A 27,307-nucleotide genomic window follows, 5' to 3' on the forward strand; every position below is an offset into this window, starting at 1 on the left:
CAGTGCATCTCAGAGCAAAAAACAAGCCGTGAGGTTTTCCGAGACAGGATTTCTGCAGCATCGAAGGTCCAAGAACAGCGGCCTCCATCATTCTTAAAATGGAAGAAGTTTGGAACCACCAAGACTCCTAGAGCTGGCCAAACTGAGCAATCAGGGGAGAAGGGCCTTGGTCAGGGAAGTCACTAAGAACCCGATGGTCACTGACAGAGCTCTGGAGTTCCTCTGTGGAGATGGGAGAACCTTCCAGAAGGACAACCACCTCTGCAGTACTCCACAAATCAGGCCTTTATGGTAGAGTGGCCAGACGGAAGCCACTCCTCAGTAAAAGGAACAGCCCGCTTGGAGTTTTCCAAAAGGCAAGGACTCTCAGACCATGAGAATAAAGATTCTCTGGTCTGATGAAACCAAGATTGAACTCTTTGGCCTAAATGCCAAGTGTCAGGTCTGGAAGAAACCTGGCACCATCCATGCGGTGAAGCACCGTAGTGGCAACCATCATGCTGTGGGGATGTTTTTCAGCAGCAAGGACTGGGAGACTAGTCAGGATCGAAGGAAAAATGAACAGAGCAAAGTACAGAGATATCCTTAATGAAGTCCTGAGTACTGTGGAACAGGTTCTCACTGGGGCGAAGGTTCACCTTCCAACAGGACAATGTCCCTAAGGACACAGCCAAGACAACGTGGGAGTGGCTTCGGGAAAAGTCCCCAAATGCAGGTGTGCCAAGCTTGTAGTGTCATACCCAAGAAGACTCGAGGCTGTAGTCGCTGCCAAAAGGTGCTTCAACAAAGTACAGCGTAAAGGGTCTGAATTGTTTATTTAACTAGGTAAGCCGTTTAAGAATGTTCTTATTTACAATGACAACCGACTTACAGTACCAGTCAAAAGTTGACACCTACTTAAAGGGTTTTTTAATTTTTACTCTTTCTACATTGTAGAATAACAGTTAAGACATAAAAACCATGAAATAACACATGGAATCATGTAGTATTCCCCTCCCCCCAAAAGAAGTGTTAAATCTAAATATATTTTATATTTGAGATTCTTCAAAGTAGCCACCATTTGCCTTTGACAGCTTTGCACCCTCTTGGCATTCTCTCAACCAGCTTCATGAGATTGTCACCTGGAAATAATTTTAATTAACAGGTGTGCCTTTAAAAGTACATTTGTGGAATTTCTTTCCTTAATGCGTTTGAGCCAATTAGTTGTGTTGTGAAAAGGTAGGGGTGGTATAAAGAAGATAGCCCTATTTGGTGAAAGACCAAGTCCATATTATGCCAAGCACAGCTCAAATAATGTCTTAAAGTAAAGATGGACTTAAGTTCAGTCAATCTGGAAAATTACAAGAACTTTGAAAGTTTCTTCAAGTAGTCACAAAAACCATCAAGCACTATGACGAAACTCTCTCATGAGGACCATTACAGGAAAGGAAGACCCAGCGTTACCTCTGCTGCAGAGGATAAGTTCATTAGTTACCAGCCTCAGAAATCAGCAATTAACTGCACCTCAGATTGTAGCCCAAATAAATGCTTCAGAGTTCAAGTAACAGACGTCAACTGTTCAGAGGAGACTGAAGCAGGCCTTCATGGTTGAATTGCTGCAAAGAAACCACTACCATAGGACACCAATAAGAAGAGACTTGCTTGGGCCAAAAATCACGAGCAATGGACATTAGACCGGTGGAAATCTGTCCTTTAATCTGAGTGCAAATTAGAAATGTTTGGTTCCAACCGCCGTGTCTTTATAAGATGCAGAGTAGGTGAACGGATGTTCTCCGCATGTGTGGTTCCCACCGTGATACATGGAGGTGGTGGTGTGATGGTGCTTTCCTGGTGACACTGTCAGTGATTTATTTAGAATTCAAGGCACACTTAAACAGCACGGATATCATAGCATTCTGCAGCGATACACCATCCCATCTGGTTTGCGCTTAGTGGGACTATCATTTGTTTTTCAACAGGACAATGAACCAATACACCTCCAGTCTGTGTAAGGTATATTTTACCAATAAGGAGAGTGATGAGTGCTGCATCAGATGACCTGGCCACCACAATCACCCGACCTCAACCCAATTGAGATGGTTTGGGATGAGTTGGACTGCAAAGTGGAGGAAAAGCAGCCAACAAGTGCTCAGCATATGTGGGAACTCCTTAGACAGTTGGAAAAGCATTCCAGGTGACTACCTCATGAAGCTGGTTGAGAGAATGTCAAGCGTGTGCAAAACTGTCAAGGCAAAGGGTGGCTACTACAAAGAAACTCAAATATATTTTGATTTGTTTAACACTTTTTTGGTTACTACATGATTCCACACGTCTTCACTATTATTCTATAATGTAGAAAATAGTAAAAATAAAAAAAACCTTGAGTAGGTGTCCAAACTTTCGACTGGTACTGTATGTAAATGTGATTTCCGTTTTTTATTTTATACACATTTGCATATATTTCTAAAGCTGTTTTTGCATTGTCATTATGGGGTATTGTGTGTAGATTGATGGCAAAAAAAATAAAAAACATGTAGTCCATTTTAGAATAAGACTAACGTAATAAAATGTGGAAAAAGTCAAGGGGTCTGAATACTTTCCGAATGCACTGTATACAGCAGATCTAGTGAATGTTTGAAATTGACTACATTGCGTCAGACTGCGCAATATCACAAATCACCTGGCATCCCAAAAAAGCAAATAACTACTCCTAAATGCATACTTGCTCAAACAAATCTCCCTAAACATACTGACTGTTCTGTATTGGTTTGTGTGTGTTTACCTCTAGGGGTAGCAAGCGGATGAGGGTGGCGAAGCACTGCGTGGCCATGAAACGGACACTGTCACTGGGGTCACTCATGCGGCCCAGCACTGGCACCACCAGCAGCACAATGTATGGCACGATGTCCACATCCAACTGCTCCATCACACCTGCGGGGGCCAAGGGGGTCAAGGACAACAAACCACATGACAATGACACCCACTCCCCTGGTGTCATTACACCCATAGTGAACCCTGAACACTTTCAGTTACATCAGGTCATGGGTTCGATTCCCGCTGGGGTCACATTTACTAAGTGTATGCACTCAATGTACTGTTAGTCACTTTCGATAAAATTAGGGCCAGGACAATACCAGTGTCGCAATATTTTTTCCATGGCAAAAATGAACACAAAGGAAAACCCAACTCTTTGGTCCCTTAAAAAAATAAGGGTGACTCTGGATGACAATAATGATGTTTGTTTCCAACAGAGCTCTTTTGCTAAAGAAGTTAACACTGCTTCATGTTTTGTTTCCTTGCCACGATACTAACCAGAATCGCGATACTGGTATATTCCCAGCCCTAGATAAGTGTCTACTACATGGCATATAATATTCCAACCTTACTTATAAAAAAAATCATATTGGTTGGTTGCCCATACACGTAGTATGGGATCATGTCTAACTGCGTGACAGCGTATGAAAGATACAGGCCATGGCCTCGATGGCCCCCTCCTGCTTAGTGCTGTCCTCGATGCACCCCAGCCATGGAAGCACACTCTCCAGGAACAGGTGCATGGTCTCCATGGTAGCAATCTTACTGAGCACGCCCACACAGCGCGCCGCCATGTGACGAACGGCCGTGTACGGATGCTGCAGACAGGTGAACAGGTGGGGCAGGTGCTCCAACAACTGAAATACACAGAGGGGGAGAAATGACCATTAAATCTCATTTTATTGGTTACATACACATGGTTAGCAGATGCTATTGCGAGTGTAGCGAAATGCAAACGATACAGTAAATGCATTCCAAAAAAATCAGTTTGTCGGATGTTTCCATGTCAAAGTCTTCTGTCGCTAGCCACCTGTTTTGTAGATCGATCTCTATGGCACAATCCAAAACACCACCAGGTTATTTCCAGATACTGGTGCTCTTCACCATTAATTTGGGCTTGATATAGTTAGAACTACACAGCAGATGGCAAGGGATGTGGACTCATCTTGAAAGACTAATTTTGAGGTCTGAAAACAAGTTTTGTAATTTCCCTTTTAATGAAGACAAGAACTTTGATAAGTCCATCTTCCACTGTGGTTTGGTAAATAGGGCTAAGTGGTGTTTCTACTGGGGAGACTCCTACATGTTCTATTACCAGAGGTTTGAGCTCGGGGGCCATGGCCCCAGCAGTGACCTCCAGGACCTGCAGTGAGTTGACCAGATCCTGGGCCGCAGCATCCCCCCGCTCCATCTGGAGCTTCCAATCTAAAACACCAAAGAGAAAAATATACATCGATATCTCTTCATTGATGATACACACAAGCTCTGCTGTTACGTGACACTTCCCACGTCTCCAATGGAGTCTCAGAGCCCGGGAAAAACAGGAATGACGTAATTCAAAGCCCTGGCTGAAACAAAGGAGAGCAAAAGCTAAGTGGTCACTCAGTGGACTAAGCCTTACGCTCGCGACCCGCCCCGCCCCCGGCTTTCGGTTTTTCCCTCAGTATACAGACAGGCAGATTCCCGGTCGGAATATTATCGCTTTTCTACGAGATAAATTGCATAAAAATTGGTTTTAAACAGCGGTTGACATGCTTCGAAGTACGGTAATGGAATATTTAGAAATTTTTTGTCACATTCTGCCCCATGCTCGTGGCCGAGATTTAGCGTTGGGATAGTGTCTAGAACGCACGAACAAAACGTCTTGATGGAACATAACGATGGATTATTTGGGACCAAACCTACATTTGTTATTGAAGTAGAAGTCCTGGGACTGCATTCTGACGAAGAACAGGAAAGGTAAGAACATTTTTCTTATAGGAAATGTGATTTTGGTGAAGGCTAAACTGGTTGGGTGTCTAAATAGCTAGCCCGTGATGACTGGGCTATGTACTTAGATTATTGCAAAATGTGCTTCATCCGAAAAGCTATTTTAAAATCGGACATATCGAGTGCATAGAGGAGTTCTGTATCTATAATTCTTAAAATAATTATGCTTTTTGTGAACGTTTATCGTGAGTAATTTAGTAAAATCACCGGAAGTGTTCGGTGGGAATGCTAGTTCTGAACGTCACATGCTAATGTAAAAAGCTGGTTTTTGATATAAATATGAACTTCATTGAACAGACATGCATGTATTGTATAACATAATGTCCTAGGTGTGTCATCTGATGAATATCATAAAAGGTTAGTGCTGCATTTAGCTGTGGTTTGGGTTTATGTGACATGATATGCTAGCTTGAAAAATGGGTGTCTGATTATTTCTGGCTGGGTACTCTGCTGACATAATCTAATGTTTTGCTTTCGCTGTAAAGCCTTTTTGAAATCGGACAGTGTGGTTAGATAAAGGAGTCTTGTCTTTAAATAGCTGTAAAATAGTCATATGTTTGAAAAGTGGAAGTTTTCGGATTTTAGAGGAGTTTGTATTTCGCGCCCCGCCCATCATTGGATATTGGAGCAGACGTTCCGCTAGCGGAACGTGTAGATGTAAGAGTTAAATCTCACCCAATGTCTCTAGCCTTTCTGGAGAGGGTGATCAGGCCTCACCAGAAAGTCAGAACAGAGGTCATTCAACACAAGCTGATGAATTAAATATTACCACTTCCTTTTTAAAACCATGTCTATCTTTATTTCCCAAATACAATTCAATACTATCACAATCGCTTTTTTAAATCTTTTGATAATTTTAAGCCGATTTTAAGACAGACTTAACACCTAACAAACCCTTTGTACTTTTTTAATCACTTTTAACATAGGCCAGGCCCTGTTTTTAGTTCACATCCCAAAGATAATGCCTTGCATTACGCCTGGGAAGAAAACACTCCAACTTGCTCAAATTGCCATTGACTTACCCCAAGGCAAACATTTTTACTATATCAACCTCAAGGATGTGCATTCACACTAGGTTTAGGACCTCACAATGAAGCTTATAGAGACCCCAACAGATGTATAGAACAATCTTGTAATTATCTACTTTGGTTTAGATACAAGCATCATAAAACTTCAAACACGTTGCAGCGGTGTGTAGAAGAGAGATTCCTAGATTTGACAAGTGTGAAGCAGGGCATGAGACAAAGGAATGTGTAGTATCGGTGTGTTAAGTTCTGACAAACAGAGTGAAAATCTAACGGACAACTAATAAAAGCTCAAACCAAGTTTATTCACCCACTGGATCAAACAGCTGCAAAGACAAAGACATGTTAACACCAGCACAAAACTTTACAAACAATTACTTATAATATTAACTCCACTCTAATTTCTCGTGACCCCTCCTCCCTTTCGTCAATTCTATAAAGCTATAAAGTGTCTCAGGAGAAAAATAAATAAAAAGGTTTTCTGAGCTTGCAATGAATTTTAACTTTTTACCTTTAAGAATCCATTTTAGAATCCATTCCTTTCACATAGATTATCCAACACCAAAATTGGTTCCACACCTGCTGTCATGTAAAATTATCTGGATATTGTTACTGGTCCTATATGGTCAGAGACATGGGTATTAGTCATATCGCTTTTGAATCTGCCCGGTTACCCCGCTAAATGTAAGACTTTTCCCTGTCACAAATGTAGCCAATTTTGAGCTCCCTTGCTCCGCTGCCCTCAAGAGTGTCTGCTGCTCTTCTTTTTCTAATGCGGCAAACGACTACATCACAGCGTTCCCTCCAGGGGGAGCGGTTGCAGTTGGCTTCCCTGCTGCCCTACACTTACTTTTCCAATGACCAACGGCCCCACACCTAAAACAGGGTTCTGATGCTCTGTGCCTTGAGACAGATTCACTTCCCTTTCCTTCCTGTTCTTTGTCTTACCTTGGCCGTTAAAGCCACTGTTAATAGCTTTCACTGTGGCTGTATTAACCACACGCTCTGTCACGCCTGCTCCCACTCCCCTCTTGGCGCTTGAGGGCACCATGCTGCCCATCATTACGCACACCTGTCACCATCATTACGTGCTTCAGCGCAATATTGGACTCACCTGGACTCCTTCACTTTGTTGCCCCCTCTATATCTGTCTGTTCCTCAGTTTGTTCCCTGTGTCAGCATTGATGTCATTATGTTTTCCCCTGTCCAGAAAGAATTAGATTCCACTCTCAAGCTTCCTGCACTATTTCATCCCATTGAAAATAATGGTCAAACCTGCCATCAAAGCAGACGTACATATTCTATCAATGTACTCACGTACCCAGTCTTTTTAAATGCTGAGTACAACTACTAATTTTGTTTTTATCAGTTTCGTTTTTCTTTTGATAGAACATTGACATCAAAACGCTAGTGTATTGAGCTTTTGATTTTTCTTTTATGTCATTGTGCCAACTCACAATAACATATCTGAATTCTTTATTAGATTGTAATTTTCCATCAGCAGGGAAATGCTGACCAATTTTTATCCAGTTTTCTACATTTTCCCCAATTGGTAGAATGCTCTTGCGCTTCTTTTAGCGTACCCATGTTTTGCTGTAGTTTTCCTATTCTATTCCCCCTTTTTTGGGAGTGTCAGAAACCACGGATGCCATTTCAATGGTAGTTATTTCTGCGCCTCTCTCTACTGTGACTAGGGTGTTTAGATTTTCTCACTCACGGCTCTAATACACACCCTGTATTTACAATTTTCCAAGGTAGGGATACCCATTTCCCCGGAGAATAGTTATGGTATTTGTGCCTATTAATTGGTCACGCCACCTGATACCTTGTATTAGAACCAATACTGAAGCGTCTGCCAATTTACTACTGGAGAATACGGGAGACCTAATGTCTTATACCAGTGTCACACTCCAAATATCACTGTTGTTGACAACACACAAAACCTAAATTATTTACAGTAATCTTCTTATTTCCACATAATCTGTCAACCTCTCTCCTTATTGCTACTGCTAATACACTCGAATCATGTTCAAACAAGGCTCTCTTCCAGAACTTGTAGGCAAACTTGTAGGCAACCTTTTATCACCATCCACTTTACCACTCACTGACAATGTTTCATCTTAAAGCACAGATATTTTCAGATATCTCCTATTCTCCTTAGTATGCACTTCCTTCCTTTGTCCTTCTATATGGACTACTTCTCTACAACCTTTTGTACTAGTACACAAGCATGACAATTTATCCATACACACACACACTCTATGGCCTCACAGTCACGGCGGCTGGAACTTTCGTCCCACTTACTCACAGGGAAATAACCCCACTAGGGGCCTATCCTACACGGAACTTACCCTACACTGTAGTGTCACTCACAGATCTCGCAGAAACTATCCTAACGGAACCCACCCTAAACCATGTATTTCTATGGATCTCGCTGAGGAATAATCCCACTCAGGACCCCTGCTTATGGAACCTACCCATAACCATATACCGTATTTCCAACCAGTAGTTACACAATGGGCCTACTAAATAAATCAAATACATTTTTTGGGGCACATGCGCCGAATACAACAGGTGTAGACCTTACAGTGAAGTGCTTACTTTCAAGCCCTTAACCAACAATGCAGTTTTAAGAAAAATACCAACAACAAAAAAGAAAAAATTTAACAAATAATTAAAGAACAACAGTAAAATAACAATAGCGAGGCTATATACACGGGGTACCGGTACAGAGTCAATGTGCATGGGCACAGATTAGTTGAGTTAATTGAGGTAATACATACATGTGGGCAGAATAATTAAAGTGACTTATGCATAGATAATAACAGAGAGTAGCAGCAGCGTAAAAGAGGGGGGGGGGGGCAATGCAAGTAGTCCCAGTAGCCATTTGATTAGATGTTCAGTAGTCTAACGGCTTGGTGGTAGTAGCTGTTTAGAAGCCTCTTGGACATAGACTTGGCGCCCTGGCTTTCTGTGTCCATATCCTATAATTGGTCAGCCTACGACTCTCATCTCCCCAAGATGTCAGAATGAGTGGTGCCGGCTCCTGTTTCACTGATTCTGACTCTCTAGTTCGACTGTAAATCGGGGCGAATCCGGCAGACAGCGCCAACTGTTCATTTTCACTCTGTTTGTCAGAACCTAACGGACAACTAATAAAAGCTCAAACCAAGTTTATTCACCCACTGGGTCAAACAGCTGCAAAGACAAAGCAATGTTTACACCAGCACAAGTATTTATACCCTCCTACTAGGCGGAGTCAAGTCCTTCCACATCTAGACAGCCTATACATTTCTGTTGCTAGGCAGAAATATAAGTTGTGTGTGTGTGTAATAGGACTGCTCCTTCTCACTTCATCTAACTTGACCTCGGCCTGAATTCCTCACTCCTCCATAATCCACGGCTATCCAACCTTATTAGTGAGCACAACCAGGTAATTGTCTGTTTCCTCACTCTAACTTTCCGTACCCCTAGTTCTTATCCATCCTCCATTGACCTCACAATATACATGCCTTATACATGTAATCATTAACTTCTAGTGTAGTAAGTATATTTCAAGATAGAATCCAACAGGAGGAAAAGGCTGTGTGTGTTAACTGAAGGGGTACCCATGGTGCTGGAGATCAGAAGAGTTATATGAAGACGCCAATCTAGAAGTGGACAGCGGGTAGCAAACAGCAATACATCTGGGTCATTATGCACCAAATGGACTGAAACAGGAAGGGCTACCTGTACTTGTCAATAAGAAATGCTCGTTTTCAGTTTGCGTTTTGAAAGGTTTTCCTACAGTGATCACAATGAACATAACCCATATGATCTAACTGTAAGGTCGCTCTGGATAAGAGTCTGATAAATGACTAAAATGTCAATCTAACGTGTAGCATACCGATGCCTTCGTTGTCCTCCACCACAGCCCTCAGAGGTCCCACCATGGACTCCCACAGGTAGGGCAGTGACCCTGTCAGCTCCTGGCCAAAGTGCCTGGCAACCGTCATCAGAGAGAACTCTGCGCCTCTTCTCTGGACGAGACAGTTTTTTTTATTCTGAAACAGTAAAAATAAATCATTAAAAAAAAAAAAAACAGTCACAGGTAAATGTTCAGGTAACCGTTCACGCCCTCTGTCACCCACCTCATCAGTGTCTGTGGTGATGGTGCTGCCGGGGGGCAGTTCAGTGGTGGGTGTCTTGGGGGTTTTGGGGGTGGGGCCCCTTTTGCTGGTGATGGCAAATGCTGCCCTCTGGTGGCGGTACAAGGTGATGATGCCCTTGGTCTTATTGACCACGTGGTGCATGCATTCTTTCTCCGACATGCCAGCTAGGAATGGTAGAGAAAACAGTAAAGTGAGTAAGAGGGTTTTATGTAATAGAGAAACCTAATCTGGGTTGTGTTCATTTACTGAAACAGGATGGGACGACAAGAACAGTTTGTTCTAAAACCATTATTTGGTCAACAGTAATAGCCTATGAATCATGTCGATTCCTGCTATGAAAGTATCTGCCCTTCTCCGTTTCGGCTGCTGTGTGAGCGAGCCACTCACTCCTCCCACTGTGCGAATGGAGGGAGAGATGCATTCAGATAAGCACAAGGATATGACCATTGCTGAAAATGCAATTGAGGGAAAAAATTGTTTTCAAACAACTACTCGTTCTACTTACTGAGAGGAGAGCGTCAGAGATTTTATTTCTCACCTCTCAATATTGAGTTCATGGTACCACTTTACAACCGGCGTAAGCCATGTAGTACGGTTTTGATGCGCCCACGGAGCAGCGCTGAGCAGAGCACGCCATTGTCGCCGATTAGGCCAACATCAAGTAGCCTAGGCCTAGCACTGTTTTGTAGGACATGACAATTACTGATTGATTAATCAATTAGCCAACATGGCTATCGAGCAACAAGATCATAGAGTTAACAATCTAGCTAAGTGTTTAGAGTTCACACTTCCTCAGGTGATGAATAATATTACAGGACTCCAGACTAACATTTTCCTTTGGTGGCAACCTGCCCATGATTTGTTTGCACCAATTATATTAACGTTTTTACAGTGCCACACTAGACAATTTGTATCATCTTTAAAAGTCAGTGCTTTATTAAAATGGGTAATTACTAGTGAGATGTTATTCAATAAATTAGTTATTTCATCAGGCATTTGGGCTATGTGTTATATGTTAATAGAGCTCCAAAATGGTCTGACTTATTCATATTTTTTCAATATTGATTGCCTGCATCTTTGTGTACAAATATCATAGGCCAATTTATCACCCGAGTAAGTGTAAACTCAAAACACATCAGCTAAATCGCAAAACTCTAAACATAATACCCACTGCTAGCAGCCATGTATTAATCTAACAGTAACTGTAAAGTCCCAAAAAACATTGCAGTTGTAGCGTCCCACCCAATGAGGCCTACGCAAATCACCAATGTGCATTTCGCATGTGCTGCATCTTAAAAGCATATCAAATATCTTGGTTGTAAAATAGTAGCTATTCAGCTTATAAATAAATTATACCTACAGAAAACCTCCTCTCTTCAACTAAGTCAATTTGATTTTAAAAACATACAAAATCAGAACACTTTCCTTCCTCCCCCGGAGCATTCTCCCCCCCCGGGAAAGGAGAGGCTCGCGTGACGCAGCAGGCCCCAGAGAAAACATCTACAGGTAGATGCTTTCATTACATGAATCATAAGGATAATGTACTTTACCGTTTGAAGAAATCATGGTTTTAGCCTTCTAAAAAATGTTTCAGAATTTCAGTGAGTAAATGGTGCAAGCATGAAGCTAACAATCTGTACAGCGAAACCTGATCATTACAACAATTACACATACAGCCAAAAGTTGACCCCTACTCATTCAAGGGTTTCTTTATTTGTATTATTTTCTACATTGTAGAATGGTGACGACATCAAAACTATGAAATAACACCTGGAATCATGTAGTAACCACAGTGTTAAATCAAAATATATTTGATATTGTTCAAAGTAGCCACCCTTTGTGCAAAGCTGTCATCAAGGCAAAGGGTGGCTAATTTGAAGAATCTCAAATATATTTTGATTTGTTTAACACTTTTGGTTACTGCAAGATTCCATGTGTCTTCACTATTATTCTATAATGTAGAAAATAGTAAAAATAAAGAAAAACCCTGGAATGCGTAGATGGCCAAACATTTGGCTGGTACTGTACATACATATATAGTGCATTTGGAAAAGTATTCAGACCTGGACTTTTTCCACATTTCGTTACAGCCTTATTCTAAAGTGGATTAAATTGTTTCCCCCAATCTACACACAATACCCCTGTAATGACCAAGCAAAAATTAGACATTTTTAGCAAATTAATGTACTGCCAAATTCTCTAAAATGATGTTGGAGGCAGCATATGGTAGAGAAATGACCATTCAATTCTCTGGCAACAGCTCAAGTGGACATTCCTGCAGTCAGCATGCCAATTGCACGCTCCCTCAAAAAAAATAAAAAAAAAATAATAATAATTCAGACATTGTGAAATTGTGTTGTGTGACAAAACTGCACATTTTAGAGTGGCCTTTTATTATCCCCAGCACCAGTTGCACCTGTGTAATAATGCTGTTTAATCAGATTCCTGACATGCCACACCTGTCAGGGCGATGAATTATCTTGGCAAAGGAGAAATGCTAACAGGGATGTAAACAAATTTGTGCACAAATTTGAGAAATAAGCTTTGTGCGTATGCAACATTTCTGGGATCTTTCATTTCAGGGCTTGAAACAAGGGACGAACAAACATGTTGCACAGTGCTTCCAAATTAAAACTCCAGGTCGCACAGCAAAATTATTCTTTGCATATGTGACCAAAAACTGGTCGCACTTTAGAGCCCTGCCTGCCGCTACTGGAAAGTATGCCCAACTGACCACACATTTTTTTATTGTTATCAAGCAAAATTAATACATTTATTGCAATATGACTGTCTATATCACCCAGATCTACCATCCCATACCTTTAGCAGTCTCCTGAGTCGTGGACACAGGACAGGCCGAGGAGGGCGTGAGCAGGGGGTCCACGCATACCGATGAACACAGGTTCTTGACGATCTTGGAATTGGGACATGGCTGCCTACCAGCACACTGCTGCAGCAGCTTCGCAATGAAGGAGGCAGCGTAGCCCTGCACCAGGGTATTCTCCTCCCGCTTAGCCGCCTCCATCAGAGGACGCACCACCGGGTTCAGCTTGTCTGGCAGCGCCTGCAGGTTGGGATGTGAGAAGTGTTTGTGTTATTGGACTAGCCCAGTCTCCGTTTGGTGCCTAATGAACACAAGCCAGATTTATAACATGGTACAGTCCATTTTCCATATGATACCAAGAACATCTCCGGCAGTGTTTCCATTAGCCGGTTTGTGTCAGAAAATGAAAAAAAAATATTTTTTAAAAACACATTTTTTTCCCCAGACGGTCAATTGGTAAAAAAAATATATATATAATTCACTATCCCATAGCGAAATAATGCATTTCATCCCATTCATTTATTGAAATACCAGTCAATTTTGCTGCTACAGCTCAAAGTTTGTTGCTACTGGAGTGAAACGTGCCTTAATAAGGCCAATCATTGCACAACAATTCTAAACGCAATCGTGTATAAAAAAAAAACATGGCCATGATTAAAAAGAGCTAGATCAATTGTTTCCCATCACTGGTATATTGAAGCGCACTTCCCGTCGCAATTCAAGTGCATAGGCAACTAAGCAAGCGTCAACGTGTCACACACACACACACACACACACACACACACACAACTTGCAATCAGCTGGAGACAGTATGAATTTTGAAAACCTACACTTGTTTGAAACCTGAACGTTTTACCACACCAGGCATGTCTTATCTTGCTTCTAAGCAGCCTAGCCAAAATCTAACCAAACTTGCAGGCAATGTTTTATAAAGACTTCCATATACCATTGAAACAAGTAGCCCCCCTCATTCTATTGGTTTTTAAAATCCACTTTTTGTCCAGTAGCCAAAGGCACAATCTTAGTCTTATTAGCAACCCATGCTACTTGTTGCATATTTAGAGATCCTTTAGAAAGAGGGGATATTTTCATCTGTCACATGAAACCCGTCACAAATTGCATTTCCCCTGCTAATTGCATTATGTAACGAACATTTGCACGTAGCCTAATGCGCATTGCTGCACTTGTGACAAAACAGTTTAACATTAAGCTAAAACGTTCTGATCTGTTGCATGTTTTTGATGTAGCCTAGGCCTACTGGTTTTATGAATGTGGGATCCATCATCCCAAATGTCCCCGAGTCTGTTTGGAATAGGCCATTTCTTTCTCACACCGAAAGACAAGCTGACCAATAGACTAGGTCAACTTTTCTACTATCAAATCAAATTTTAGTGGTCACACATATATAGCAGATAGTATTAAGGAGAAATGCTTGTGTTACTATTGCACTGTTGTAGCTAGGATCTAACAATTCACAAATTAAGAAATACATAAATATTAGGCCAAGCAATGTCGGCGTGGCATTGACTAAATATACTAGAATACAATACAGAGTAAATGAGTAAAGCAGTATGTAAACATAAAAAGTAGTCAGTGATTCCATGTCTATACTGTAGGGCAGCAGCCTTTAAGGTGTAGGGTTGAGTAGCCGGCTCTTCAGTCTGATGGCCTAGAGATAGACGCTGTTTTTCCAGTCTCTTGGTCCAAGCATTGATGCACCTGTACTGACCTCTCCTTCTGGATGATAGCGGGGTAAACAGGCTGTGGCTCGTGTGGTTGATCTTTTTGGCCTTCCTGTGACACCAGATGCTGTAGGTGTCCTGGGGGGCAGGCAGTGTGCTCCCAGTGATGCGTTGGGCAGACCACACCACTCTTGAAAGCCTTGTGTTTGCAGGCGGTGCAGTTGCCCTACCAGGCGATGATACAGCCCGACAGGATGCTCTCAATTGTGCATCTGTAAAAGTATGAGGGTTTTAGGGGCAAAGCCAAATTTCTTCAGCCTCATGAGGTTGAAAAGGCGCCGTCTGCGACATGTTCACCGAGGAACTTGAATCTTTCCACCTTCTCCACTGCGGTCCTGTGGATAGGGGCGTGCTGCCTCTGCGGTTTCCTGAACTCTAATATCAGCTCCTTCGTTTTGTTGTCGTTAAGGTTATTTTCCTTGCCCCACTCTGCCAGGACCCTTACCTCCTCCCTGTAGGCTGACATCATTGTTGGTAATCTGGCCTACTACTGTTGTGTCATCTGCCAACTTGATGATTGAGTTGGAGGCGTGCGGGGCACTCAGTCATTGGTGAACAGGGAGTACAGGAGGGGGTTGAGCATGCACCCTTGTGGGGCCTTAGTGTTGAGGATCCGCGAAGTGGAGATGTTTCCTACCTTCAACACCTAGGGGCGGCCCATCAGGAAGTCCAGGACCCAGTTGCACAGGGCAGGGTTCAGACCCAGGGCCTCTAGCTTAATGATGAGCTTGGAGGGTACTATGGTGTTGAATGCTGAGCTGTAGTCAATGAACAGCATTCTTACATAAGTATTCCTCTTGTCCAGATGGGATAGGGCAGTGTGCAGTGCGATTGCATCGTCTGTGGATCTATTGGGGCTGTAAGAAAATTTAAGTGGGTCTAGGGTGTCAGGTAGAGGTGATATGATCCTTTACTAGCATCAAAGCATGATGACAGAAGTGAGTGCTACAGGGCGATAGTCATTTAGTTCAGTTACCTTTGCTTTCTTGGGTACAGGAACAATGGTGGACATTTTGAAGCAAGTGGGGACAGCCAACTGGGAAAGGGAGAGATTGAATATGTCCGTACACAATCCAGCCAGCTTTTCTGCACATTCTCTGAGGATGCGGTTAGCGATGCCGTCTGGACCGGCAGCCCTGCGAGGGTTAACACGCTTAAATGTCTTACTCATGTCGGCCATGGAGAACGAGAGCCCCCAGTCCGTGGGAGCGGGCCGCGTCGGTGGCAATGCGTTACCCACAAAGAGGGTGAAAGATTTGAGCTTGTCTGGGAACAAGACGGTGTCCACAGCTTGGCTGGTTTTCCCTTTGTCACACACGTCTCGTGTCTGAGCTGTTGTATTGCGACTCCGTTTTGCCTGCATGATTGCCTTACGGAGGGAATAACTACACGGTTCGTATTCAACCATATATCCATTCACCTTGCCATGGTTAAATGCGATGGGTCGCGCTTTGTTGTGTGAATGCTGCCTTCTATCCACAGTTTCTTGTTTGTGTAGGTCTTAGTCTCCGTGGGAACAACAACCCCTATACACTGCCTGATGAACTCCGTCACCGTGTCCGTGCAAGCGCCAATGTTATTCTCAGAGGCTACCCGGGAAACTTATCCCAGTCCATGGATTAAAATGATCTTGAAGCATGGATTTCAATTGGTCAGACCAATGTTGAATAGACCTTAGCACGGGTACTTCCTGTGAGTTTCTGCCTATAGGAAGGGAGGAGCAAAATAGAGTCGATCTGATTCGCCAAAGGGAGGGCCTTGTAGGCATCTCGAAAAGGTGAGTAGCAGGGATCTAGTGTTTTTCCTCAGCGAGTACTACAGTCAATGTGTTGATAGAACTCCGGTAGCATTTTCCTCAAATCTGGCCTCAGGATGTGGTTTACAGTTTGCATGAAGTCCAGTGTAGTTCCTTGAGAGCCGTCGTGGTATCGGCTTGAGGGATAATATACGCGGCTGTGACCAACTGAAGAAATTCTCTGGGGGAGGTAATACGGTGGGCATTTGATTGTGAGGTATTTTAGGTCAGGTGAACAAAAGGACTTGAGTTTCGGTATGTTACCACAATCCCACCATGAGTAGTTAATTATGAATCATAAACACTCGCCTTTCTTCTTCCCAGAGAGTTCTTTATTCTGTCTGCGCGATGAACTGAGAACCCAGCTGGCTGTATGGACAGGGACAGTATATCCGTGAAACAAGAGTATGTTAAAGTCCGATGTCTCTCTGGAAGGAGATCCAGCCCTGACCTCGTCTACTTTATTGTCCAGAGACTGAACATTAGCGAGTAATATACTCGGAAGTCCACTCCGAATATCTCTTCTCCGCCAGTGGCGACTTGGAGCATCCTCTGGGATATGTTCAATTGCCCTGGGGGGGTACGAACAAAGGATTCAATTCAGGAAAGTCGTATTCCTGGTCGTAACGCGGGTGAGTTACCGCCGCTCTGATATATGTAATAACACAAAAAAACATTCTGGGCTAATGTAAAAAAATAACCAAAAAACAAAATACTTAAAAGTTGCTTAGGAGCTAGAAGCAGACCGTCCATGGCTGTCGTCACCAACTGTGTATGGGGGATAGGCTAGTGAGTTTACTACGTGTTACTCATCTTGTTGGCTGTGGAAAAGTAAATGTGGACAGTTATAATAACAGCATGTGGATTTCAAGTTTAGGGAAGCAAATTTTCCCCATTATAATAAAGTCGCATTTGCAGACTTGTGTGTCAATTTAGGCTAATATAAAACAATCTCCGCAAAAAAGCCTAACGTTTAAGTTCTTTCCTCAGAACATATGAAAGCTGGTGGTTCCTTTTAACATGAGTCTTCAATATCCCAGGTAAGAAGTTTTAGGTTGTAGTTATAGGAATTGTAGGACTATTTCCTCTCTATATCATTTGTATTTCATATACCTTTGACTATTAGATGTTCTTATAGGAACTATAGTATGCCAGTGTAACAGTACAGCTTCCGTCCCTCTCCTTGCCCCTACCTGGGCTCGAACCAGGGACTCTGCACACATCGACAACAGCCACCCTTGAAGCATCGTTACCCATCGCTCCACAAAAGCCGCAGCCCTTGCAGAGCAAGGGTAACAACTACTTCAAGGTCTCAGAGCGAGTGACGTCACCGATTGAAACGCTATTAGCGCGCACCCCGCTAACTTGCCAGCCATTTCACATCGGTTACACCAGCCTAATCTCGGGAGTTGATAGGCTTGAAGTCATAAACAGCTCAATGCTTGAAGCACAGCGAAGAGCTGCTGGCAAATGCAGGAAAGTGCTGTTTGAATGGATGCTTACGAGCCTGCTGCTGCCTACCACCGCTCAGTCAGACTGCTGTATCAAATCATAGACTTAATTATAATAACACACAGAAATACGAGCCTTAGGTCATTAATATGGTCAAATACGGAAACTATCATTTCAAAAACTAAACGTTTATTCTTTCAGTGAAATACAGAACCATTTGTGTTTTATCTAACAGGTGGTATCCATAAGTCTAAATATTGCTGTTACATTCTACAACCGTCAATGTCATAATTATGTACAATTCTGGCAAATGAATTACGGTCTTTGTTAGGAAGAAATGGTCTTCACACAGTTCGCAACGAGCCAGGCGGCCCAAACTGCTGCATATACCCTGACACAATTTCCCTAGTTAAAAGAAATTCATGTTAGCAGGCAATATTAACTAAATATGCAGGTTTAAAAATATATACTTGTGTATGGATTTTAAAGAAAAGCATTGATGTTCATGGTTAGGTACACATTGGTGCAACGACGGTGCTTTTTTCACGAATGCGCTTGTTAAATCGTTACCCGTTTGACAAAGTAGACTGTGATTCAATGAGAAATGAACAGGCAGTGCATCGATTATATGCAACGCAGGACAAGCTAAATAAACTAGTAATATCAACCATGTGTAGTTAACTAGTGATTATGTTAAGATTGATCGTTTTTTTATAAGATATGTTTAATGCTAGCTAGCAACTTACCTTGGCTCATTGCTGCACTCGCGTAACAGGTAGTCAGCCTGCCACGCAGTCTCCTCGCGGAGTGCAATCGGCCATAATCGGTGTCCAAAAATGCAGATTGATATGAAAAAGTGAAATCGGCCCTAATTAATCGTCCATTCCGATTAAAATCGGTCGACCTCTACTGTAGACTATGCGATTTAAAAACAAAAGCTAATGATCCTCTGTGGCCAAATCATGATTTCTGCTGTAGTGTCCTATTGGGAATGAATGAGTTTCTTTATCCCCTAGCCTTATGGACTCAATGCCTACGTATTCTAACATCTTCAAATTGCTCATCAGAATTGGGTAAAAATGACACCATTGCATCCAAGTTGTATGTTCTGTTAAGATGAATTACCATAACCTAAATGTGATTCCCGGCATTCTGAGCACCGTGGGTGGAAGCCCTAATCAGGTTGCACAACCAATGCATATGGATCCGGAAAATGTCTTAAAATGTCCAGTAAATTTAAAATGTCCGGAAACCCTGATCTGTTTAATGCATACGGTATCGCTCATGTTGCCGGTATCAGCAGTATTGATGACATTGGTGTCGACACACCCATCTCTACCTGCAAGTTGACCACGGCGCAGGCGGTAAACATGTGGACTCGCAGGTGCAGCTGCTGCCACTCCACACTGGTCTCGCCCACCGTGGACTGGGCCTGCTGACGCTTGCCATCCAGTGGCTGAAACTGTTTGGACTTCATGTTCAGACCCACGGTGGACTCAGTGAAGATGGTGGTCACCTATAGATAGAGGGAAGAGCAGAGTAATAACATTCATGGGTTTGTCATAGTTCTATAAAATGGAGTTTAGCCTCTATTAACCGCCATAGGGTCTATAGTCCTATTCCATTTTGAATCCTGGGGTTTAGGGAAATGGAACTGACCAAGTCTGAGAGAATGGACAGACTGAGGCAAATAAAATGAATCGCCGTACAAAACAATCATTCAAGAACAAAAATAGATGGGAAAATGAAATGGTATTTTTTTCAACATGAATGTAATGACTAGAGTCCAACTTTGATGCTACATTTAATCTGTATTGAGAATGTGGCCAGTGAATCAATAGACTTCGTGCATTCGGAAAGTATTTAAACCCCTTCCCTTTTTCCACTTACATTACAGCCTTATTCTAAACTGGATGAAATTATTTTCCCCTCAATCTACACACAATACCCCATAATGACAAAGCGAAAACAGGTTTATTTATTTGTGTGTGCAAATGTATTAAAAAATAAAACAAATACCTTTTCAGACCATTTCTATAAGACTCCAAATTGAGCTCAGGTGCATCCTGTTTCCATCAATCATCCTTGAGCTGTTTCTACAACTTGGTGTCCACCTGTGGTAAAGTCAATTGATTGGACATGATTTGGAATGGCACACACCTGTCTATATAAAGGTCCCACAGTTGACAGTGCATCTCAGAGCAAAAACCAAGCCATGGGGTCGAAGGAATTGTCTGTAGAGCTCCGAGACAGGATTGTGTCGAGTCACAGATCTGGGGAAGGGTACCAAAAAATGTCTGCAGCATTGAAGGTCCCCAAGAACACATGCCTCCATTCTTAAATGGAAGAAGTTAGGAACCACCAAGACTTCCAAAAGCGGGCCGCCCCATCAAACTGAGCAATCAGGGGAGAAGGGCCTTGGTCAGGGAGGTGACCAAGAACCCCAGTCACTGACAGAGCTCCAGAGTGCCTCTGTGGATGGAGAACCTTCCAGAAGGAAAACCATCTCTGCAGCACTCCACCAAGCAGGCCTTTATGGTAGAGTGGCCAGACGTAAGCAACTCCTCAGTAAAAGGCACATGACAGCCGGCTTGAAGTTTGCCAAAAGGCAAGGACTCTGACCATGAGAATAAAGATTCTCTGGTCTGATGAAACCAAGATTTAACTCTTTGGCATGAATGCCAAGCGTCACATCTTGAGGAAACCTGGCACCATCCCTACGGTGAATCATGGTGGTGGCAGAATCATGCTGTGGGGATGGTTTTTCAGCAGCAGGGACTGGGAGACGAGTCGGGGTCGAGGCAAAGCTACAGAGAGATCCTTGATGAAAACCTGCTCCAGAGCACTCAGGGACCTCAGACTGGGGCGAAGGTTCACCTTCCAACAGGACAACGTCCCTAAGCACTAGAGATGACCAGCGGGAGAAGTATACAAGTCATTGAGGATTTCAAAGTGTTGGAAAATGACATGCTGTTGGTTTCCTCTCCTTTCATCTTCAATGTGGATAATGCTCCCACTGACCTGCAACTTGAGCTTACCGATCTTCAGTCTGACTCCGTGATTGGAGAACTATTCAAAACAATGTCACTGACGAGGTTCTATGCATCTCAATGAGCAAAACGTTCCAAAGATTAGGAGTCATGCTCAGAAGATGTTTGTACTGTTTGGGTCAACCTATGTATACGGACATACATTTTCAGTGAGGAAATAATAAGTCAAGGCACAGATCATCTCCTACTGACTCACCTCTCAGCAATCCTGCGCATCGTGACGTCAGAAACTATACGACTTCACTGTCTAGTCAATGCCCATCAAAGACTTCACTCCGCACACTGATTGAGTAGTATAAATGTAATGTTGAGCTCTCGTGTTTTTGTGCATACCCGTTAACAAGAGTTCTGTCCGTGGTGCTGAATGCAGTGTACTTTTCCCTCCGTGTAGTTCATTGCATGTTTAATAATGAAAATACCTACCAAAAGGAGAACATGGATGTGGTTTATTTCTGCGCATGTTAAAAAAGAAAAATAAGTAGCATATCTGGATGTGATTTACAGTAGAGATCGGTCAGTCATACACATGTATAATCCTGTAATATGACTCTGGCCCATGATGGCAAAAAATATGTACTAATGTGGCCCTCCACAGAAAATAATTGCCCAGGCCTACATATTGGCAAACATTTCTAAAGCACTGTTTTTGTTTTGTCATTGTGGGTAGTGTAGATTGATGAGGGAAATATATATAATTTTTTTTACATATAATTTTAGAATAAGGCTGTAATGTAACAAATGTGCAAAGAGTGAAAGGGGTCTGAATACATTCCGACTGCACTATAACCAATGTGGTAGAAACATGGGGGTACGCTTCAATTATATATATTTTAAATAACTCGCCAGATCGATTGCCAGTCTGTACAGTAGGGGGCCGTTCGTTCACATGGTGTGTTACGAAAGCCACTGTTCGGAGCGTCAGCCACGCCCCACAACCAGCATTGTAGGCTGCAAGGCTACGCCCACACCGGAGGCCACTCAGCCTTGTTAGGCTGCAACGCACCTGGGAAATTTAAGGTGCTGCTTTAGTTCAGCACGGGAGAGCTCCTAGCTGGACGCCGGAGGCTGATCTCTACAAATATTGTTTGAAGCCCTGGACATTGTATTCGCCACAGGAAGTAGTGACCGGACTACAAGTGAAGCTGTAAGCAGACCAACTAGTTCTCATTAAAAAGTTAAATTGTAACTAAAGGTTATACTCCCGTGTGTTGGACTTGTCATTGTTGCCATCCTACCAGTCACGCCTAGCGAGTCGTTACAACATGTAGAATCGGTTTGTACTTGGATTGCAAATTACGCCAGACACTCAAACCTACTGGTCTGTCCATACCTTTAGTATTAGCAGCAACCTTCTCCTAGGCTAGATTTGTTTTTGCTCCCAACCAGTGGAACAGGAACGGTGTTAGTGAGAAAGGACCAGACAGGACCAGACAGAGTCAATATTATCACACTGCCATCTGTCTCTCCAACATGGTGTCATCACACCATGTTTTTTTTTTTTTTTTTTCCATTCAACTTTCCTACCCCGGAGGTTTTATCTGGACATGGTTCGTCAGGACTTCAAACAGCCGAAGCTAAGTAACATTAACATGATGCCTTCTAATTGCAGTCGTTGTACTCATAATATACAGGAGAACGATCGCCTTACGGCAAGGATAGCTGTGCTGCAAGCCCAGCTTCAGACGCAATCGTTAGGCAAGGGTCATTTCAGTGTAGGAAAGGATGAAACAGCGTCTGTGCCACCAGCAAGTACAGATAGTAACGTTAGTATAAACCCCCTCGCACGGTCCCTGCAGCCGGACATCTTTCTCATGGTTTCTGGAGGGAAACGCTGTAGGAATGCTCAACCGGTGTCGCTTATTCAGCCGACAGAAACTTTCAACCGGTTCTCCCCATTAAGCGAGTCGGAGGCCGAGACTTCTCTGGTCTCTGCTCCTCCCGTTGTGGGGTCTGAGACGCCGACGGCTCCCACCATTAGCTCTGACAAATTGAAAACCCTAGTCATTGGCGACTCCATTACCCGCAGTATTAGACTTAAAACTAATCATCCAGCGATCATACACTGTTTACCAGGGGGCAGGGCTACCGACGTTAAGGCTAATCTAAAGACGGTGCTGGCTAAAGCTAAAACTGGCGAGTGTAGAGAGTATAGAGATATTGTTATCCACGTCGGCACCAACGATGTTAGGATGAAACAGTCAGAGGTCACCAAGCGCAATATAGCTTCAGCGTGTAAATCAGCTAGAAAGATGTGTCGGCATCGAGTAATTGTCTCTGGCCCCCTCCCAGTTAGGGGGAGTGATGAGCTCTACAGCAGAGTCTCACAACTCAATCGCTGGATGAAAACTGTTTTCTGCCCCTCCCAAAAGATAGAATTTGTAGATAACTGGCCCTCTTTCTGGGATTCACCCACAAACAGGACCAAGCCTGGCCTGCTGAGGAGTGACGGACTCCATCCTAGCTGGAGGGGTGCTCTCATCTTATCTACGAACATAGACAGGGCTCTAACTCCTCTAGCTCCACAATGAAATAGGGTGCAGGCCAGGCAGCAGGCTGTTAGCCAGCCTGCCAGCTTAGTGGAGTCTGCCACGAGCACAGTTAGCGTAGTCAGCTCAGCTTTCCCCATTGAGACCGTGTCTGTGCCTCGATCTTGGTTGGGCAAAATTAAAAATGGCGGTGTTCGCTTCAGTAATCTTACTAGTATAAAGACCTCCTCCATTCCTGCCATTATTGAAAGAGATTGTGATACTTCACATCTCAAAATTGGGTTACTTAATGTTAGATCCCTCACTTCCAAGGCAGTTATAGTCAATGAACTAATCACTGATCATAATCTTGATGTGATTGGCCTGACTGAAACATGGCTTAAGCCTGATGAATTTACTGTGTTAAATGAGGCCTCACCCCCTGGTTACACTAGTGACCAAACCCCCCGTGCATCCGGCAAAGGCGGAGGTGTTGCTAACATTTACGATAGCAAATTTCAATTTACAAAAAAAAAAACAATGACGTTTTCGTCTTTTGAGCTTCTAGTCATGAAATCTATGCAGCCTACTCAATCACTTTTTATAGCTACTGTTTACAGGCCTCCTGGGCCATATGCAGTGTTCCTTACTGAGTTCCCTGAATTCCTATCGGATCTTGTAGTCATAGCAGATAATATTCTAATTTTTGGTGACTTTAACATTCACATGGAAAAGTCCACAGACCCACTCCAAAAGGCTTTCGGAGCCATCATCGACTCAGTGGGTTTTGTCCAACATGTCTCTGGACCTACTCACTGCCACAGTCATACTCTGGACCTAGTTTTGTCCCATGGAATAAATGTTGTGGATCTTAATGTTTTTCCTCATAATCCTGGATTATCGGACCACCATTTTATTGCGTTTACAATTGCGACAAATAATCTGCTCAGACCCCAACCAAGGAAGATTAAAAGTCGTGCTATAAATTCTCAGACAACCCAAAGATTCCTTGATGCCCTTCCAGACTCCCTCTGCCTACCCAAGGACGTCAGAGGACAAGAATCAGTTAACCACCTAACCGAGGAACTCAATTCAACCTTGCGCAATACCCTAGATGCAGTTGCACCCCTAAAAATTAAAAACATCTGTCATAAGAAACTAGCTCCCTGGTATACAGAAAATACACGAGCTCTGAAGCAAGCTTCCAGAAAATTGGAACGGAAATGGCGCCACACTAAACTGGAAGTCTTCCGACTAGCTTGGAAAGACAGTACCGTGCAGTATCGAAGAGCCCTCACTGCTGCACGATCATCCTATTTTTCCAACTTAATTGAGGAAAATAAGAACAATCCGAAATTTCTTTTTGACACTGTCGCAAAGCTAACTAAAAAGCAGCATTCGCAAATGGAGGATGGCTTTCACTTCAGCAGTAATACATTTATGAACTTTTTTGAGGAAAAGATCATGATCATTAGAAAGCAAATTACGGACTCCTCTTTAAATCTGGGTATTCCTCCAGGGCTTCATTGTCCAGAGTCTGCACAACTCTGCCAGGACCTTGGCTCAAGGGAGATACTAAAGTGTTTTAGTACTATATCTCTTGACACAATGATGAAAATAATCATGGCCTCCAAACCCTCAAGCTGCATACTGGACCCTATTCCAACTAAACTACTGAAAGAGCTGCTTCCTGTGCTTGGCCCTCCTATGTTGAACATAATAAACGGCTCTCTATCCACCGGATGTGTACCAAGCTCACTAAAAGTGGCAGTAATAAAGCCTCTCTTGAAAAAGCCGAATCTTGACCCAGAAATTATAAAAAACTATCGGCCTATATCGAATCTTCCATTCCTCTCAAAAATTTTAGAAAAAGTTGTTGCGCAGCAACTCACTGCCTTCCTGAAGACAAACAATGTATACGAAACGCTTCAGTCTGGTTTTAGACCCCATCATAGCACTGAGACTGCACTTGTGAAGGTGGTAAATGACCTTTTAATGACGTCAGACCGAGGCTCTGCATCTGTCCTCATGCTCCTAGATCTTAGTGCCGCTTTTGATACCATCGATCACCACATTCTTTTGGAGAGATTGGAAACCCAAATTGGTCTACATGGACAAGTTCTGGCCTGGTTTAGATCTTATCTGTCGGAAAGATATCAGTTTGTCTCTGTGAATGGTTCGTCCTCTGACAAATCAATTGTAAATTTCGGTGTTCCTCAAGGTTCCGTTCTAGGACCACTATTGTTTTCACTATATATTTTACCTCTTGGGGATGTCATTCGAAAACATAATGTTAAATTTCACTGCTATGCGGACGACACACAGCTGTACATTTCAATGAAACATGGTGAAGCCCCAAAATTGCTCTCGCTAGAAGCCTGTGTTTCAGACATAAGGAAGTGGATGGCTGCAAATGTTCTACTTTTAAACTCGGACAAAACAGAGATGCTTGTCCTAGGTCCCAAGAAACAAAGAGATCTTCTGTTGAATCTGACAATTAATCTGGATGGTTGTACAGTCGTCTCAAATAAAACTGTGAAGGACCTCGGCGTTACTCTGGACCCTGATCTCTCTTTTGAAGAACATATCAAGACTGCTTCAAGGACAGCTTTTTTCCATCTACGTAACATTGCAAAAATCAGAAACTTTCTGTCCAAAAATGACGCAGAAAAATGTATCCATGCTTTTGTTACTTCTAGGCTCGACTAATGCAATGCTCTACTTTCCGGCTACCCGGATAAAGCACTAAACAAACTTCAGTTAGTGCTAAATACGGCTGCTAGAATCCTGACTAGAACCAAAAAATTTGATCATATTACTCCAGTGCTAGCTTCCCTACACTGGCTTCCTGTTAAGGCAAGGGCTGATTTCAAGGTTTTACTGCTAACCTACAAAGCATTACATGGGCTTGCTCCTACCTATCTTTCCGATTTGGTCCTGCCGTACATACCTACACGTACGCTACGGTCACAAGACGCAGGCCTCCTAATTGTCCCTAGAATTTCTAAGCAAACGGCTGGAGGTAGGGCTTTCTCCTATAGAGCTCCATTTTTATGGAATGGTCTGCCTACCCATGTGAGAGACGCAGACTCAGTCTCAACCTTTAAGTCTTTACTGAAGACTTATCTCTTCAGTAGGTCCTATGATTAAGTATAGTCTGGCCCAGGAGTGTGAAGGTGAACGGAAAGGCTGGAGCAACGAACCGCCCTTGCTGTCTCTGCCTTGTCGGTTCCCCTCTTCCCACTGGGATTCTCTGCCTCTAACCCTTTTACAGGGGCTGAGTCACTGACTTACTGGTGTTCTTCCATGCCGTCCATGGGAGGGGTGCGTCACTTGAGTAGGTTGAGCCACTGACGTGGTCTTCCTGTCTGGGTTGGCGCCCCCCCCTTGGGTTGTGCCGTGGCGGACATCTTTGTGGGCTATACTCGGCCTTGTCTTCGGACGGTAAGTTGGTGGTTGTAGATATCCCTCTAGTGGTGTGGGGGCTGTGCTTTGGCAAAGTGGGTGGGGTTATATCCTGCCTGTTTGGCCCTGTCCGGGGGTATCATCGGATGGGGCCACAGTGTCTTCTGATCCCTCCTGTCTCAGCCTCCAGTATTTATGCTGCAGTAGTTTATGTGTCGGGGGGCTAGGGTCAGTCTGTTACATCTGGAGTATTCTCTTGTCTTATCCGGTGTCCTGTGTGAATGTAAATATGCTCTCTCTAATTCTCTCTTTCTTTCTTTCTTTCTTTCTTTCTTTCTTTCGGAGGACCTGAGCCCTAGGACTACCTGGCATGATGACTCCTTGCTGTCCCCAGTCCACCTGGCCATGCTGCTGCTCCAGTTTCAACTGTTCTGCCTGCGGCTACGGAACCCTGACCTGTTCACCGGACGTGCTTGTTGCACCCTCGACACTTACTATGATTATTATTATTTGACCATGCTGGTCATTTACGAACATTTTAACATCTTGACCATGTTCTGTTATAATATCCACCCGGCACAGCCAGAAGAGGACTGGCCACCCCTCATAGCCTGGT

The 27,307-nt window shown here is 43.3% G+C and overlaps 1 protein-coding gene across 2 annotated transcripts in view; it reads right to left on the reverse strand.

Annotated features, from left to right (window-relative positions):
• The window catches only part of btaf1 (BTAF1 RNA polymerase II, B-TFIID transcription factor-associated), a 69,928-nt gene that overhangs the window by 23,970 nt on the left and 18,651 nt on the right, over nucleotides 1-27,307 (reverse strand). For both annotated transcript variants that reach the window (XM_029698074.1, XM_029698073.1), the window contains 7 exons: nucleotides 19,111-19,287; nucleotides 12,779-13,022; nucleotides 9,938-10,122; nucleotides 9,694-9,850; nucleotides 4,109-4,218; nucleotides 3,449-3,650; nucleotides 2,762-2,910 (listed from right to left, as the gene is read on the reverse strand). In XM_029698074.1, coding sequence (XP_029553934.1) covers nucleotides 2,762-2,910; nucleotides 3,449-3,650; nucleotides 4,109-4,218; nucleotides 9,694-9,850; nucleotides 9,938-10,122; nucleotides 12,779-13,022; nucleotides 19,111-19,287 — 1,224 coding nt within the window. The remainder of the gene's footprint in view (nucleotides 1-2,761; nucleotides 2,911-3,448; nucleotides 3,651-4,108; nucleotides 4,219-9,693; nucleotides 9,851-9,937; nucleotides 10,123-12,778; nucleotides 13,023-19,110; nucleotides 19,288-27,307) is intronic.

The sequence above is a fragment of the Salmo trutta genome, chromosome 18, assembly GCF_901001165.1.
Source record: "Salmo trutta chromosome 18, fSalTru1.1, whole genome shotgun sequence".
Taxonomy (NCBI): Eukaryota; Metazoa; Chordata; class Actinopteri; order Salmoniformes; family Salmonidae; genus Salmo; species Salmo trutta.